Source organism: Hypanus sabinus, chromosome 16, assembly GCF_030144855.1.
Source record: "Hypanus sabinus isolate sHypSab1 chromosome 16, sHypSab1.hap1, whole genome shotgun sequence".
NCBI classification, from domain to species: domain Eukaryota; kingdom Metazoa; phylum Chordata; class Chondrichthyes; order Myliobatiformes; family Dasyatidae; genus Hypanus; species Hypanus sabinus.
This window is the reverse complement of record NC_082721.1, coordinates 67,641,587-67,658,869: the sequence shown is the minus strand read 5'-3', so window position 1 is coordinate 67,658,869 and position 17,283 is coordinate 67,641,587. Positions and strand designations below refer to the sequence as shown.

General features: G+C 41.2%; 1 protein-coding gene across 5 annotated transcripts in view; it reads left to right on the top strand.

Annotated features, from left to right (window-relative positions):
* Window positions 1–16,809, top strand: part of LOC132406402 (protein GPR108-like) — a 155,682-nt gene extending 138,873 nt beyond the window's left edge. For 4 of the 5 annotated variants that reach the window (XM_059992038.1, XM_059992035.1, XM_059992036.1 and 1 more), the window contains 3 exons: window positions 1,524–1,607; window positions 4,208–4,329; window positions 15,057–16,809. In XM_059992038.1, coding sequence (XP_059848021.1) covers window positions 1,524–1,607; window positions 4,208–4,329; window positions 15,057–15,144 — 294 coding nt within the window. In that variant the 3' untranslated portion in view covers window positions 15,145–16,809. Of the gene's footprint in view, window positions 1–1,523; window positions 1,608–4,207; window positions 4,334–15,056 lie in introns of those variants that run through there. The other variant, XM_059992039.1, reaches the window with a different exon arrangement.
* Window positions 16,810–17,283: the final 474 nt, after the last annotated feature.

Here is a 17,283-nt window from a genome sequence, read left to right as displayed (position 1 = left end):
CTGAGGAATGGAGAATCCCAAACATTTCCAGTCTTCAGATTCATTCAGAGAAATGACTGATTTATTTTTTAATCCTGAACCTGTGCCTCTGGTTCCTCCTCTCCAGCCTGACAACTCAATAATGTAGTGGTTAGCATAACTATTTACAGATCTATTTTTAATTCCCACAATTGTCTGTAAGGAGTTTCTACGTTTTCCCTGTGATTGCGTGGGTTTCCTCCGAGTGCTTCGGTTCCCTCCCACAGTCCAAAGGCGTACTGGTTAGGGTTAGTAAGGTTTTGGCATGTCGGCACCAGAAAGATGGCAATACTTGTGGGCTGCCCCTGGACATAAACAATGCATTTCACTGTACATTTCGATATACAAATCAAGCTCATCTATTTCTTTAACCAGATCAGTATAAATAACTAAGTATCTAAAGGCAATTGATAAATTAGTTGTCACTGCCCAGTTCTCCCTTCCTCCTGTGGTTGTTGCTGTTTTCCAGTGTTGAAAGGATGAGAAGTAATCGGTTGAAACACAGAGGTCATGGATGAGTTGATGAGGCTGAAGGCTGACAAACTGACAAACTGGTTTTCCTAGTTGGAATTAGGGGCATGGGATCAGCCATTTAGTGCTGAGATGAGGAAAACTTTCTTCACCTACGTCAGGAATCTTTGGATACTCGGATGCTGGGTCTTTGAGGATAAGACTTTTTTTTTAGAAATGAGAAATTGGGGATGAAATAAGGAAAATGGAAGCAAAAGATCAGACGAGAGGCTGGCAGGGTAGCATAGCGGTTAGTGTAATGCTTGACAGCACTAGTGATTCAAAGATCGGGGTTCAGTTTCTTCCACTGTCTGGAAGGAGTTTGTATGTTCTCCCTGTAACCATGTAGGTTTCAAGATTAGCTCTATTTGTCATATGTACATCAGAACACTGTGTACATCAATTTGCGTCAATGACCTAAACAGTCTGAGGAAGTGCTGGGGAGGGGCAATCTGTAACTGTCCATGCTTCCAGCACCAGCGTAGCACACCCACAACTCCCTTACCCAACCCGAACTGTGCATCTTTGGAATGTGGGAGGAAACTGGAGCACCCAGAGGAAACCCACATGATCACGGGAGAACATACAAACTCCTATGGGTTTTCTCCAGATGCTTTGCTCCCACATTTGAAAAGAAGATGTATGGGTTAGCACTATTAAGTTGTGGGCATGCTGTGTTGCCACTGAAAGCACGGCAACACTTGCAACAATCTCTCACACATCTTGGACTGTGGCCATTTAAGCAAATAGTATATTTCATTGTATATGTTGATGTACATGTGACAAATAAAGCTAGTCTCCCTCTGACCTTGGTGGAGCAGACATTAGGTATTACATAGAATACTCCTGTTTCTATTGTGTGTTTAAGTACCCTTGTGTAGTGAGCCTACTAGACAAGTGAGGAGCAGCAGTCTACAGTGTACCATTTGGCATATGACTTCGTGTTTCTAATAATTCTAATGCTAATAATATTTCTGGTATTTTTCTTTGTTTAGATTGTCTGCTACATATATTTCACCAGGATCATCGCAATTCTTCTCAAGTTCACTGTCCCATTTCGGTGGCAGTGGATGTATAATGTAAGTAAATGCTGATGGTTTAATAGTTGCTTTTTATTGGCTTTTGGGTCTTTAATTACTGGTAACAGGAGAATAACTCCAAGAGATATTGAAAAGAGTTGTAATGGCAGAGCTTTGAAAAGATAGACTCAGATCCATGTTCTTCCTCCTGCTCTTGCACCATCTCTCTGGCCACTGGAAATTGTGATAATTGGTTGAACTGTCCAAATGTAAAGCGACTACAGTAGGATAGGAATCATCCAAAGGTCTAGAAACACGAGCTCAAATCCCACCGTGACTGCTTAGGAAGTTATTTAAAATTATTTGATTACCAACAGTTTGATTACCAAAAACCTGCTGGAATAATGTATTACTTTTAAAAAAGATATGGAAGTGGCTATGACAAGAGGGCATAATTTTAAGGTGACTGGAGGAAAGTATAGGGAGATGTCGAAGGTAGGTTTTTTTTATACGGAGAATGTTAAGTGCCTGGAACACACTGGTGGGGTGGTGGTGGAGGCAGGTAAATTACGGTTATTTAAGAGACTAGCGGTGTGCTACACGCAGCGCTAAAATTACGACACGGAGTCGGTAACTGCAGTCGAAGGAAAAAACTTTATTCGAAATTCTCAGCCTCCCTTTTAAGCCTCCCTCAACCTGCCCCCCGTGGCGCAGAGGCTCCAAAGCTCTGTGCTCGCAAACCCCCGTAGGCTATCTAATTGTGAGCCAGTTCGGATGTGCCAGGAAATGGGTCGCCACAAGACTGTTTGATGGGTGCATGGATGAATGGAAATGTTGAGCTATGCAGAAGGAAAGGGTTAGATTGATCTTGGAGTCGGCTGAAAGGTCAACACATCACAGGCCTGTGCATTGTTGTACTGTTGTATGTTCTATATTAATTTTCACTCAAGAAAAAAATCTGTCATTCTTAACCAGCCAGAGTTGTGAGACCGCACCCCCATTAAGATGTGTTCAACTCATAACTGCATGTTAAATTGACCCAATTTAGTCAGGGGCAGTTAGTAATGGGCAAACTGCTCCGTTACTGACTGGTGTTCTCTGAGTAGTACATTTGAAAACATCAACCTACTAATTTTCTTTAAATTCCATCAGTTTATTTCTAAGCTGCTTGGTTCAAAATAAAGCTTGTCATTATATTTATCAAAGAAGCTAATGAGTGCCAATATAAAGAGGATGTAATTTTGAGGATTAGATTTATTTTCCCCTCATTCTATACTTAAGATAAAGGTAGTTTATAATAACAGATTTCTAATCATCTAAATTACATCCTAAACAAGAACTCAGAAAACATGATGAATATTGTTGAGTTTGTGATGGATTGTATTTGTAAAATTGATGTCTACTGTAGAAACAGTTGGGGCAAGTTTGTGAAAGAGTTGAGCAGCCTGTCCTGGGTTTAAAGGCCTTCCTTCTCTGGGTGGGTGGGTGGGAAACAGGCTTATTTTACTGCTGTTGTCTAGTTTAGTTTTGTTGTTGCAGCTCGTGTTGTTCTGTGGAACATTGTTGGCGCTGGTGTTCGTGGCTTACAGACTGCATGTTCTTGCGTGTGTTGGTTTTTAATACAAATGGCACATTCCACTGCATGTACACGTGATAAATGAGAAGAATATAATAAGAGATAGCAAGCAAATAGTCTAGTAAGACATTAAAATACCAAAATAGCTAAGCATAGAGGGGAATAAACAAAGGCAAACATTACAGGTGAAATCAACAGAAAGTACAGAATGTAAACAAGTTGCACCCATCAATATTTTGGTTTTGTTAGAACTGACACAAACCTTTTGGTATAATCTGGGTCAAAGAGTATTTAGATTAACCAGCTGGGAGAGTAAGTAGAGGGTCAATTGTTCTTGTGTACGTTACATTTTGTTCATTCATAAACCTGATATGTTTCTAATGGATACTGCATGAACTACACACAAATACTTGTAGTCGAAGTTACCACGTTAGGTAACTCGAGCTAAAACACCATAAGATAGAATTAGGACACTCAGCCCATCAAGCCTGCTCTGCCATTCAATCATAGAAATTTGTTATCCTCTCAACCCCACTCTCCTGCCATCTCCCCTGTGGCGCCCTTACTAATCGAGAACCTACCAACCTCTTTTTTTCTAAATGTACCCAATGAATTGGCCTCCACAGCCATCTGTGGCAAGGAATTCCATAGATTCACCACCCTCTGGGTAAAGAAATTCTACCTTATCCCTTCTTAAGGGACATCCTTCTATTCTGAGGCTGTGCCCTCTGTCCTAGACTCTCCTACTATATGTCTTAAGTCTTTTCGTTCTCGCTATAAATCTGCGCCCACTAGTTTTAGATTATTCCATCTTGGGATAAAGACTGAGATATTCACTTTATCTGTAAGTTCACCCCTCAGCCTCCTACACGCCAGATAATTCAGAATCAGCTTTATTATCACTGACATATATTTCTGGGCAACTGTATTCAAATCTGATCAAAGACCTCAAAAATTGGATTTGCACTGTGGGTAATCTGCTCCTGAATGCATCAGCAAAGGTTTTGCCTGTTTATTTGGCAATTGAGGTTAACGAAGAATCTTCTGCCTTTTTAGCTGCTTACTATTTATTTCATTCTATTAGTTTCTAGTGGAGGTGTCAACACTGGTGTTCTTTGTACTGACGGGGTTCAAGTTTCGACCAGCCTCCAACAACCCCTACCTACAGCTGCCACAAGATGAGGAAGATGTCACAATGGATGAAGTGTGAGTATCTGCCAAAGTTAATCTGGTTGTTGTTGCATCTCCCTGCTGTACTCATTTTGACAGCCTTCACTGCTACCCATCCCCTTAGTTCATCTATCCCAACAAACCAGGTCTTTTAAGCTCATCTGGGGCTACTTAACCCACCCAAGTACACAGCCGTGCAATAAAACTCCAATAATCCTGCATCCAGTTGTTCGGATATCCCTGATGGATGGCATCTAACACACTCATCTGTCCAACTATGAGCTGGAGAACGATGCAACTCAACATGGACCCACACTATCTGGGGACATGTCCTCTTCTCAATGCTATCACCAGGCAGGAGGTACAGAAGCCTCAGGACCCCACCTCAAGGTCCAACAATAGCTTCTTCCTCACCATCATCAGTTTCTTGAACTGACCTGAAAATCCTTTACCCCATATTGGACTCTTTTTCATTTCCTCTCTCTTAGCTTGCAGTTCTGTTGTTTATGTTTATTTTGTCATGTAAGTTGTTGTATTATTTGTCAGAAACATAGAAAACCTACAGCACAATACAGGCCCTTCGGCCCGCAAAGCTGTGCCGAACATGTCCTTGCCTTAGAAATACTTAGGTGAACCCATTGCCCTCTATTTTTCTAAGCTCCATGTACCTTATCAGGAGTCTCTTAAAAGACCCTATCGTTTCCACCTCCGCCACAGCCGGCAGCCCATTCCAGGCACTCACCACTCTCTGTGTTTTTAAAAAAAACACAACTTACCCCTGACATCTCCTCTGTACCTACTAACGAGCACCTTAAAACTGTGCCCTCTCGTGCTAGCCACTTCAGCCCTGGGGAAAAACCTTTGACTGTCCACACGATCAATGCCTCTCATCATCTTGTACAACTCTATCAGGTTACCCCTCATCCTCCATCACTCCAAGGAGAAAAGGCCGAGTTCACTCAACCTATTTTCATAAGGCATGCTCCCCATTCCAGGCAACATCCTTGTAAATCTCCTCTGCACCCTTTCTATGGATTCCATGTCCTTCCTGCAGTCAGGCTACCAGAATTGAGCACAGTACTCCAAGTGGGGTTTGACCAGGGTCCTATACAGCTGCAACATTACCTCCCGGCTCTTAAACTCAATCCCACGATTGATGAAGGCTAATGTACTGTATGCTGCCTTAACCACAGAGTCAACCTGCATAGCAGCTTTGAGTGTCCAATGGACTTGGACCTCAAGATCCCTCTGTCCTCCACACTGTCCCTCTGTCCTCCGCACTGCCAAGAGTTTTACCATTAATGCTATATAGTCGGCCCTCCTTATACACGAATTCCACATGCGCGAATTCAACCAAACACAAATCGCGAAAACCCAGAAGTGCTCTTCTAACACTTGTTCGAGTATGTACAGACTTTTTTTTCTTGTCATTATTCCCTAAACAATGCAGTATAACAACTATTTTACATAGCATTTACATTGTATTAGGTATTATAAGTAATCTAGAGATGATTTAAAGTATGCGGGAGGATGTGCATGGGTTATTGTGGATCAGGATCGAGAAAAATTGCAAGTTCTCTTACAAGTCGGAACAGGTACATCCGGTATTATTTACCGTCAGTTAGTCAAACGTTTGTCTTAGTATATAGTATATAATTTACCTTTCTATGCGTATAAAACAGTTCAGAACGTATGTTTCAGTGCCGGGCTCGGGAAGTTCCCGAGTTCCATCCAGTGACAGACCGCTCTCGAGTGCGCTATCCACTGTGCCGGGTTGATGTGGAGGATCAAAACCCAATAATGAAACCACTGCTTTGCTTAGTAATAATTGTAGCTTTCATCGGGGAAGAGCCTTTCTGACTTTATCCTTTAAAATTGTTCTGATCGTTAACCAACGTAGCCTAATGCTTTTCCAATGACCAGTGGTGTTTCACCTCTTTCCGATCGCTTTATTATTTCCTCTTTATTTTCAATCGTGATTATTTTCGTGAACAGTAACACTGCGGATTCAGAGCTCTGACACCGAATGTCCACCACACTGAGATAGCTTAAATAACGTCTGGGGTTCTGTTGGGTCCTGAGGTCCACCGCACTGAGACAGGTTGAATAAGGGACTTGAGCATCCGTGAATTTTAGTATCCGCGAGGGATCCTGGAACCAATCCCTCGCGGATAAGGAGGGCCGACGGTATTCTGCCATCATATTTGACCTACCAAAATGAACCACCTCACACTTATCTCTGTTGAACTCCATCTGCCACTTCTCAGCTCAGTTTTGCATCCTATCAATGTCCTGCTGTAACCTCTGACAGCCCTCCACACTAACCACAACACCTTCAACCTTTGTGTCATCAGCAAACTTACTAACCCATCCTTCCGATTCCTCATCCAGGTCATTTATAAAAATCACAAAGAGTAGGGGTCCCAGAACAGATCCCTGAGGTACACCACTGGTCACCAACCTCCATGCAGAATATGACCCATCTGCTCTTTGCCTTCTGTTGGCAAGCCAGATGTTCTGTATCCACAAAGCAATGTTCCCTTGGATCCCAGTACCAGAGCACATGGTTTGAGAATAAGGGGTAGGTCATTTAGGACAGAGTTAAGGAAAAACTTCTTCTCCCAGAGAGTTGTGGGGGTCTGGAATGCACTACCTCAGAAGGTAGTGGAGGCCAATTCTCCGGATGCTTTCAAGAAGGAGCTAGATAGGTATCTTATGGATAGGGGAATCAAGGGATATGGGGACAAGGCAGGAACTGGGTATTGATAGTAGATGATCAACCATGATCTCAAAATGGTGGTGCAGGCTCGATGGGCCGAATGGTCTACTTCTGCACCTATTGTCTATTGTCCTTACTTTCTCAATAAGCCTTGCATGGGGTACCTTATCAAATGATTTGCCGAAATCCATATATACTAGATCTATGGCTCTACCTTCAATAATGTGTTTAGTCATATCCTCAAAAAATCCAATCAGGCTCATAAGGCATGACCTGCCTTTGACAAAGTCATGTTGACTATTCCTAATCATATTATGCCTTTCCAAATGTTCATAAATCCTGCCTCTCAGGACCTTCTCCATCAACTTACCAACCACTGAAGTAAGACTCACTGGTCTATAAATTCCTGGGCTATCCCTACGCTCCTTGAATGAGGGAACAACATCCACAACCCTCCAATCCTCTGGGACCTCTCCCGTCCCCATTGATGATGCAAAGATCATCACCAGAGGCTCAACAGTCTCCTTCCTCGCCTCCCACAGTAGCCTGGGTACATCTCATCTGGTCAAGGAAAGTATTCATTAAGGACCTCTGCTATCTCTTCCGGTTCCATACACAGTTTTCCACTGTCTCACTTGATAGGTCCTATTCTCTCACGTCTTATCCTCTTGTTCTTCACATACTTGTAAAATGCCTTGGGGTTTTCCTGAATCCTGTCCGCCAAGGCCTTGTCATGGCCCCTTCTGGCTCTCCTAATTTCCTTCTTAAGCTCCTTCCTGCTAGCCTTATAAACTTCTCGATCTCTATCATTACCTAGATTTTTGAACCTTTTGAAAGCTCTTCTTCTTGACTAGATTTACAACAGCCTTTGTACACCACGGTTCCTGTACCCTACCATCCTTTCCCTGTCTCATTGGAATGTACATATGCATAACCCCACGCAAATATCCCCTGAACATTTGCCACATTACCCTGAGAACATCTGTTTCCAATTTATGCTTCCAAGGTCCTGTCTGAGAGCCTCATATTTCCCCTTACTTCAATTAAACGTTTCCCTAACCTGTCTGTTCCTATCCCTCTCCAATGCTATGGTAAAGGAGATAGAATTGTGATCACTATCTCCAAAATGCTCTCCCACCGAGAGACCTGACACCTGACCAGGTTCATTTCCCAATACCCAGATCAAGTACAGCCTCTCCTCTTGTCAGCTTATCTACATATTGTGTCAAGAAACCTTCCTGAACACCACCAACAAACTCCACCTCATCTAAACCCCTCACTCTAGGGAGCTGTCAATGGATATTTGGGAAATTAAAATCTCCCACCACAACAACCCTGTTATTATTACACCTTTGCAGAATCTGTCTCCCTGTCTGTTCCTCGATGTCTCTGTTACTGTTGGGTGGTCTATAAAAAATGCCCAGTAGAGTTATTGACCCCTTTCTATTCCTAACTTCCACTCACAGAGACTCCTTAGATAACCCCTCCATGACTTCCTCCTTTTCTGCAGCCGTGTCACTATCCCTGATCAACAGCGCCATGCCCCCACCTTTTTTTTTATATTTGTTTACTTGTATTTGTCATGTTTGTAATCAAATTTTCATGGCATTTATATTTCTACTAGTGTTTATATGCCTATGACGATGAACAAACGTGAGTTCTAATGGGGAATGTGGCAGTAGTCCAAGCATGTGGCTGGAACCACATTTTCCACTCCCGTTTGGTTCACCGGAAATGTATTATACCATCGTATAACATGCTTTAAGAAATGAAATGAGTGTTGGGCTGTAACTAAGAACAGCGCCCAATAAACACAAGAGATTCTGCAGATGCTGGATATCCAGAGCAACACGCACAAAATGTTGGAGGAACTCTGCAAATCAGGCAGCATCTGTGGAAAGGAATAAGCAGTCAACATTTCAGGCTAAGACCTTTCATCTGGACTGAAAAGGAAGGGGGGCGGAGACATCAGAATAAGGAGGGGGGAAGAGACGGAACACAATGACAGGTAATAAGTGAGAGCAGGTGAGGAGTGAGGTGAGTGGATTGGGGAAGAGAGTAAAGTAAGAAGTTGGAAGGTGATCAGTTATAGGAGAGGAGAGGGGGCCATAGAAGAAAGGGAGGGAAGAGGAGCACCAGAGGGAGATGAGGACAAGAGAAGGGCTGAGTAAATCTGTCAGTACCCAGTCTCTGAGTGTCCACTTGGACAGACATGATGCACGAGGCTATGAGTCAGGAGATGAGAGTTGACTTATTAGCCAATGTGAACAGGATGGCTGAACGGCACCCTCTGTATGTCAAAATAACGCTGGCCTATTCGCAAGACGATTGACAATGACCAATTAACCTACCAACCAAAACATCTTTAGACTGTGGAAGGAAATCAGAGGAAACTTACACGGTCACGGGGAGAACATACAAACTCTTTACAGTTTGCAGGAATTGAACCCGGGTCACTGGAACTGTAAAGCGTTGTGCTAGCTAATATGCTACACTGCAGCCCCTATTGATCCTGTGATGTGTATCTGTGCCTCCATGTCTCCTATAGATGGTGTACGCTGCAGCCATCGTACTCCAGTTGTACTATACAACACAGCACTCACCGAGTCCACATCAACCATCCGCCCACCCATTCACTCACGCTACGTTGATCCCATGCACTCCCAGATTCTGCCACTCACCTCCTCATGAGGGGATTAACCTACCAACCCACACAGTTAACCTAAGGGAGTTTTTTTTTTTTTTTTTTTTTGTTCAGCATAACAAAACTTCCAATTTCCAGATACACTTACATTTATATTTCTTCCCCTCACAGATATCAGGTATCAGAACACTTCCATCAAAATATAGACATCATCACAACATCCTATACAAAAGCCCTTATTAGTATAGCAGACAGGTTTACATCTACGTACTGCAGAATAGGTTGCCATGTTTTATGAAAAGTATTTGTTTTTGAACGTACCATACATGTCAAAAAGTCCAAAGGAATGTATTCCATGATTAATTTACACCAACCAAAAAGTCCGGGGGCCTTATCGGATATCCAACAAAGTAAAATGTTCTTCCTCGCACAGGAAGTCAGGATGTTAAAAAGTTTTTTCTGATGTGCATTAATAATACAACTGTTGGGTAAGCCGAAGAGAAAAGACACTGGGTCCAGTTCAAGCTTCATCTTCAGAACCTTTTCCATTTCACCCAGAATATCACTCCACTATTCCTGAAGTTTGGGACAAGTCCAAAAACAGTGGGTGAGAGTTCCAGTATTTACTTTACATTTAGAACATATTGGACAAACCCCCATCTTAAATTTGTGTTTTAAGCCCTTTACTGTTTGATATTGCCCTGGAGCCCTTGGCAATTGCTGTTTGTGATTCACCTAATATATTTGGTATTATTCATGGGAATGGGACGCATAAAGTACATGTATCACTAAGTGCAGATGACCTTTTATTATATATCTGTAACCCAGAAAAATCCATCCCTGCAGTAATAACACTACTTGCTCAGTCTAGTGGTTTTTCTGGTTATAAATTGAATCTTGATAAGAGTGTGCTTTTCCCATTGAATATGCAAGTTCCAATTTATAGACAATCATCATTTAGATTGGTTACTGATTATTATTTGGTAGTTAAAATTACTAGAAGTATAAGGATCTATTTAAAGTAAATTTTTTACCCTTAATTGATCATGTTAAACAACTGTTTACTAAATGGTTCCCACTGTCCTTATCTTTGATTGGTAGAATTAAAGCTGCTAAAGATGATTATTTTACCTAAATTTCTCTATTTCAATTTTTATCCCTAAATCTTTATTTGATATTATTGATTCTAAAATTTCTTCATATATATAGCAGAATAGAAATCCCAGGTTAATTAAGAAATATTTACAGAAATCAAAAAAAGGAAGGCGGTTTAGAAAGATTTCAACCCCCCCCCCCCACCACATTTCAATGGTTTTCCCAAACGATTGCCTGTTTAGACTTGAAAAAATTAGGAGTGGCGTTATGGACCCTTCAGTTAAATTTGAAGAAACTTGGAGGCCATTTATTCAATATTTTCATATGATGTAAGTTGACCCTTTCTGAATCCTTTTTTAGTCATTTGTTATTCATGTATAGAGGAGCGGAGTTAACGGCTAATTATAATTTTAACCGATGAAGCATGGCAGCCCAATCTTTGTTTTTTTTTTAGTTTTGTTTTGGGGTTTTTTTCTCTCTGTAAAATATCTTTTTCATAGTTAGTTACTAAGAGATTGGAGGCTAAACCCATTTGTTACTTGGAATCTGTGTGTGTACATGTTAACCGTTATTAATGTAATCCCAATCTCTATGTACCATCATCAATATTGCTATGTTTATTAATTTGAAATTTAATAAAAAGAAAGAAATCCAAGTTTAAATCCAGAATCCATTATGCCAGGCTGAAAATCTGGACTGTCAATTATTGGAGTGAAGGATGATATTTTCGCTGCGTTGCCCTCAATTTGTTGCACTGCCCTCCAAGCCCTGACTGTATTCATTGTTATTGGATTGCGACAATATTCCTTAACTAGTTTTATCTTATTGAGGAAAAGCAAATTAGTAAGAGGGCATTTTGCTTGTGAAGCTTCAATGTGTAGCCAAATTGAGCAGGGGTCCCTGCAAACCCAGTCAACCACATAAAATAAAAAGGAACTTAAGTGATATTTTTTGATGTCTGGAAAATCCAGACCCCCGGACTACTGGGAAGCTGTAACTTAGACATTTTAATACAGGGTCTTTTTTCATTCCAGATTAAAGAAACAAACCAGCCATTTATTTTTTTAGAGTATTTGTTCGGTAAAAATGACTGGAATCATTCGTATTGGGTAGAGCAGATGAGGAAGAATGTTCATTTTGAGCAGGAATATTCGGCCAAGCCAAGAAATGAGAAGAGTGCTCCATTACTCAAGATCCTGTCTGATTTTGTCAAGTAACTGTGTAAAGTTAGCTTTAAACAATTGATCAAACATAGGTGTGATAAATATGCCTAAGTAAGCAAAACCTGTCTGCAACCATTTAAAGGGGAAAACACCCTGAGTGTCAGGTACTTGCTGCAGATTCCCCAGAGGCATAGCCTCTGATTTAGTAAAATTGATTTTATAACCTGAAAAGGTGCTAAATGAATTGATGCATTGTATAAGGTATATAGCAGGGTTTGATATGTAAATTAGAATATCATCCGCATACAATGTAATTTTATGTGACTTTAGTCCTTTGTCTGGAGCAGATATTTTGGGGTCTCACTGAATGGCCTCAGCCAATGGCTCGATCACTCGTGTGGAAACTAGTGGTGATAAAGGGCAGCCCTGCCGGCTGCCCCTCAGAATACTAAAATTATCCAACCTAATACCATTAGTGAGAATCACAGCCATAGGGTCATTATAAAGAACTTGCACCCACTTAATAAAATTATTGCCCAACCAAATTGTTCTAAAGTGAGAAAAAGATACGGCCATTTGACACGATCAAAGGCCTTTCCTGCATCAAAGGTAACCACCAAGCCATCCACTGCCTGTTTCTGACCTGTTTGAATCACATTAAGTCATCTTCTGATATTGGTAGATGATCTACAGCCTTTTACAAAACCCATTTGATCCTCTTTTATGATAAAAGGGTAACACAGTTCCTAATTGCAATGCTAAGGTTTTAGATAAGACTTTAAAGTCAACATCTAACAATGAAATAGGTCTTTAGAAGGCACAATCTTCAGGCTCTTTCCTTTTTTAAGAATTAGGGAGATATTAGCTTCTCTCAATGATAGTGGGAGGAGAACACAATTAAATGCATGATTGAACGTGTTTAGCCTAAGCGCTGATAATAACTCTGTGAACTCTTTATAGAATTCACTAGTGAGTCCATCAGGACCAGGGGCCTTCCCACTTTGGAGCTGTCTCGCAGCTTCCTGTATCTCATGTATAGATAATGGAGCATTGAGGAGGGACTCTTCAATGTAAAACAGACTTGATCAAATCCACTCTGTTGCAGTTTCAGATGTTCTTTATCATTTAAGTGTGTCTCCTGCAATAAGGCTATGTCCACCCTCTCCTTTTTCAGGTTTCATAGGATTTTCTTTCTCTTAATTGGTGAATGACTCCTTTTAATGTTCCAAGTGCACAATTTGTGAATATTACTGGTCATAACCCTTTATAACAATCATTTGAATCCAGAGGAGAAACCGGACTTAAGATCAGCTGAGCAGCAATAAGTAAACAAAAAAACCCCAAAGTCCCAACAGCGCTGAACAAGAGGACTTACCCCACATTTAAAGGGGATATCTGAACCTTCTAGCACCCCATATTCTGCCCCACTGCCAATATGGTATTTAACATAGTCAAAAATGAAAACCGGGCATAATTTACCAATCCACCGATTTGTTACCGTCATGTTTAAACTCCTTCAGGCTGGAGCAGCACCGCTAATTTAAACAAATAATGAAACTGTATTAATCAAAACAAACACGTTACCCATCCTATAAGATATCTTGCCGTCAAGTAATGAAAAAGTAAAATAAAGCAACCATCGAGCATGTTATCATCCATAACTAGGGCTACACAATATACTGTATACATTCTTTAGCCTAACATGTCCACAAAAGCTTTAGCTTTGTCAGGAGATTCAAATATCTTGGTGGTCTCGTTGTAGGTGATTTTCAGCACCACTGGGTATAGCATAAAGTACTGGATTCCGGATTCACTCAGCTGCTTCTTTACCTGGTCGAATTCCTTGCGCTTCTGAATAACGGCTGCCGAAAAATCTTGGAAAAAACATAAGCCCCGCTGTGTCTCAAAGCCTCCTTCACTCTTGGCTTATCACTGAAATTATGGAACCACACAAGAACAGGTCAAGGGCACTGGCCTGGGCCTGGTTTTGGAGCCAGTGTACAATGAGCTCTTTCCACTTTAATGCATCCAGCCTTGGTTTCCAAATCAAGAAAGTTAGGCAGCCAGCCCTCAAAAAACTTCAACATGTACAAACACGCTGGATGGACTCAGCAGGTCGGGAGGCATCCGTTGAAATAAGCAGTCAATGTTTCGGGCCGAGACCCTTCGTCAGGACTGAAGAAGGAGGAGGCAGGGGCCTATAAAAGTTAACTGCTCATTTCAACGGATGTTGCCCAACCTGCCGAGTTCATCAAGCGTGTTTGTACATGTTGATTTGACCACAGCATCTGCAGCGTACTTTGTGTTTCCTCAAAAAAACTTTGCTGGCTGGCTGCCTGCTGTACCTTCAGGTAGACTGATGTTCCGTATGTTCTTCCTCCTACCTCTGTTCTCAAGATCATCGATATAGTCAGACAGGCTTTGAACTTGCTTTTCTAGCGCCTGGATGTGGCTGTGGGCCTGATCAGTTACAGTCTTTTCCGCGGAGTCTCGGCCCTCGGCCTCGGTCGTTCCTGTATCAAGATTTTTAAGCTCCCGTGTGTGGTTTTGGAGTGTTAGAGAGGGTGGACCCAGCTTCTTGTCAATCATTTTGGATATGTTCTCCTTAACTTCATGAATTACTTGACAGGAAGCAGGGTCCAACATGTTAGCATAACTAGTAACAGCTAGCTCTGCAGCCCCGGGTAAGTGCTCTGTAAAGTCCGTCTTGGCCACCTTTTTAACCTTTTTAGTACTTTTCAATGGCATGGTGTTGAAGCAGCTCAAAAAAATATACTCATCAATGTTCATGTCATTAAATCCGACACTTGAACATTTTTTAAAAGGTTGAAACGTTTAGGTTTATTTGCAAAATTATCAGTGTTGCAATGGTGAGCTCAGCAAAGCAGGCCTTTCACTGCACTGCCATCTTGGAAACCCTGAGCCAAGGGAGTATTTAATTAATATCCCATTTCAAAGAGGGCAGCCCACCTCCCCACCCACCACTGCACCTGGATTATCAGGTGCACTGAGTAGTTAATGATTCCCTCATGAAGTATTTTTTTGACAAAACAACTTGTTTTCTACAGTATGAGTTGCCAGTGAATGTTTGTACAACTTACGATTTTTGTCAATAACTCTCCCAATACCTTGTCTCCACCAGGCTGACTGAGTCGGGTTTATTGGAAAGTGTAACCAAAGTGAAAAGGATCAACAATGGACGTGAACAGATTCAAGATTCCTCAGTATGAAATCTGCCATCTTCGGACTGGTTGTTTCCATATCAACGAGGCCTTTTGCCTTTACCTAGAAATTGGGAGAAAAAACTGGCACAGGAATTTCCAGTGGGAAATTACTGGATCCTGTTGCAATCCCAGTTAGGTAACTTAGCAAATAAAGTGGCTGATTTGATCTGTACATATGTAATACATATAAGATAAAGCTTTCTATGATACTCTAGTGGGAAGTATTTTCTTTCTAAGCCTTCATGACCAAACTCGTAAGTAAGTGGAGGACAACGTTTTGTCACTGTAAACTTCTTTCACTGTTCACAACTGTTTAGCATTGAAGTTTGTTTACTATGCTTCCACAAGAAAACCTCAGTGATTTTTTTACAAACTGCGAGCCTGTCCACTTTCTCAGCAGCACCTTGTGCTGTGTGTAACCTGTCATCTGCATTACCTTGTGTTTGAAGATGGCTTGGCCCAGTTATTATGTCGATAATTTGCAGCTGTGATTCTTATATGGAAAACCTAATGAGAACCAGTATTGCAGCATGTAGACTTTATTTAATTCAATTATTTTGTACCTGGTACTGGTGATAACAATCCAGAAACATTTGGACCTTTTTTTTTTGATAGCTTATTTTTAATAATCTTATTTTGATTGTAGTGAAATGTTACTCCCAAAAGTGAGATTGGTGGCAGGTCCTGTTTTAAAAACATGGGACCCAAAACACACCACCTGAGGAGGGCAAGAAGTTACTTTTGAGCCCCAGACACGGAGGTGAGGCGCTATCTTTTTGACCAGAAGGTGACTTGTGGCTGAGCAGTAATTCTCTCCACCAGCTCAATGTTGCAACAGCTCTTTTGAACTCCTGATTTCCACAGGTTTGTATAAAGTTGACCCATTTTGTAATATTTTTCTTTGCAGTGCCTTTAGAGCAGTCCTGCAGAGAACTTTTGATTTTACTTTCCTGTGTTAGAAGGGGATTGAGATCTTGCATCTTACTGCTGTGATAGGAATTGATAACTTGTATAAAATTTGATGTTTAAGAAAACTGTATGAGGGTATAAATATTTGTATGATATTCTTATGATCCCATTATAGAATTTGTATTTAAATAAATTTTGCTTTTAAATTAATGCTTCAAATAATGGGATTCTTGAACTATTCATAGCATTTTTTTATCTCCCCATTTCTTTCTGTTACCCTGCATTATTTGCCCTCGTTTTTTTTGTACACCATCTGTTGGGCTCTTGTGCAGTCTCCCTCAGTCCACCTTTCTCATTACAGGTTCTTTTCTTTCTTTATGCCCATCTGGCATTTCTGGGCATCGATTGTTTTATGAGTTTAGGGTGGCTGCTGACTGTAAGCACAAGTGCCTTTTCCAGCACTATATCTCAATGCTTGCATAGGGACCAAGAAAGCTGTCTTCTCTGAGTGGAGAAGTGGCATCTCTGCAGCTATGCAAGTTGCTATAATGTTGTTGTGCATTTACTGAGTGCAGGTTTGTAGACACCACATCAAAGCAATGATTATTGCCATAGTTCTCATCAGAACCCATTTTAATTTATGGAGCTCCAATCTATTGAGTTACTTGCTTGATGTATTTATTTTCTCCATAGAAATAAATTTATGCTTTGAAATGATGTTGTAATGAAATTTTTAATTAAAAAAATTTGGATATAATTGGATCCGGACTCTCATAACTTCTGTACTGTGAGATGTGAGGTAAAATGAGACAGCATATGCAGGAACGCGGTTTAAAGTCACCCTGGATTGAGGAAAGGACTTTTTGCACTGGAAACCACTTCAAGGTCAAGATTTCAATCAGGGTTTCCCAACCGGGGTCCACGAGAGATTGTGATTTTTTTTAAAAAACGTCTTTTAAACTATGCGCGATGGTAGTGTTCGCAGTGACTGAGCAGGTCTCTTAGCCCGGTACAGAAGTGCGGAGTAGGACTGTGTTTATTTCATTGTCCATTCTCAGTTTTTCACATCAGGTAGGGGGAGAACATTTATCATTGGTGAGCACCATGTTGCACGGAGGGGAGGACGATAAGCTGAAGAGCATGAAGTACATTTTCTGAACTTTGAACGGACTCACCCAGCTTGGGCTGTAACTTCAGCCTCTGCCTCTTGAATTACCTCCCCAGCTGCTGACTGAC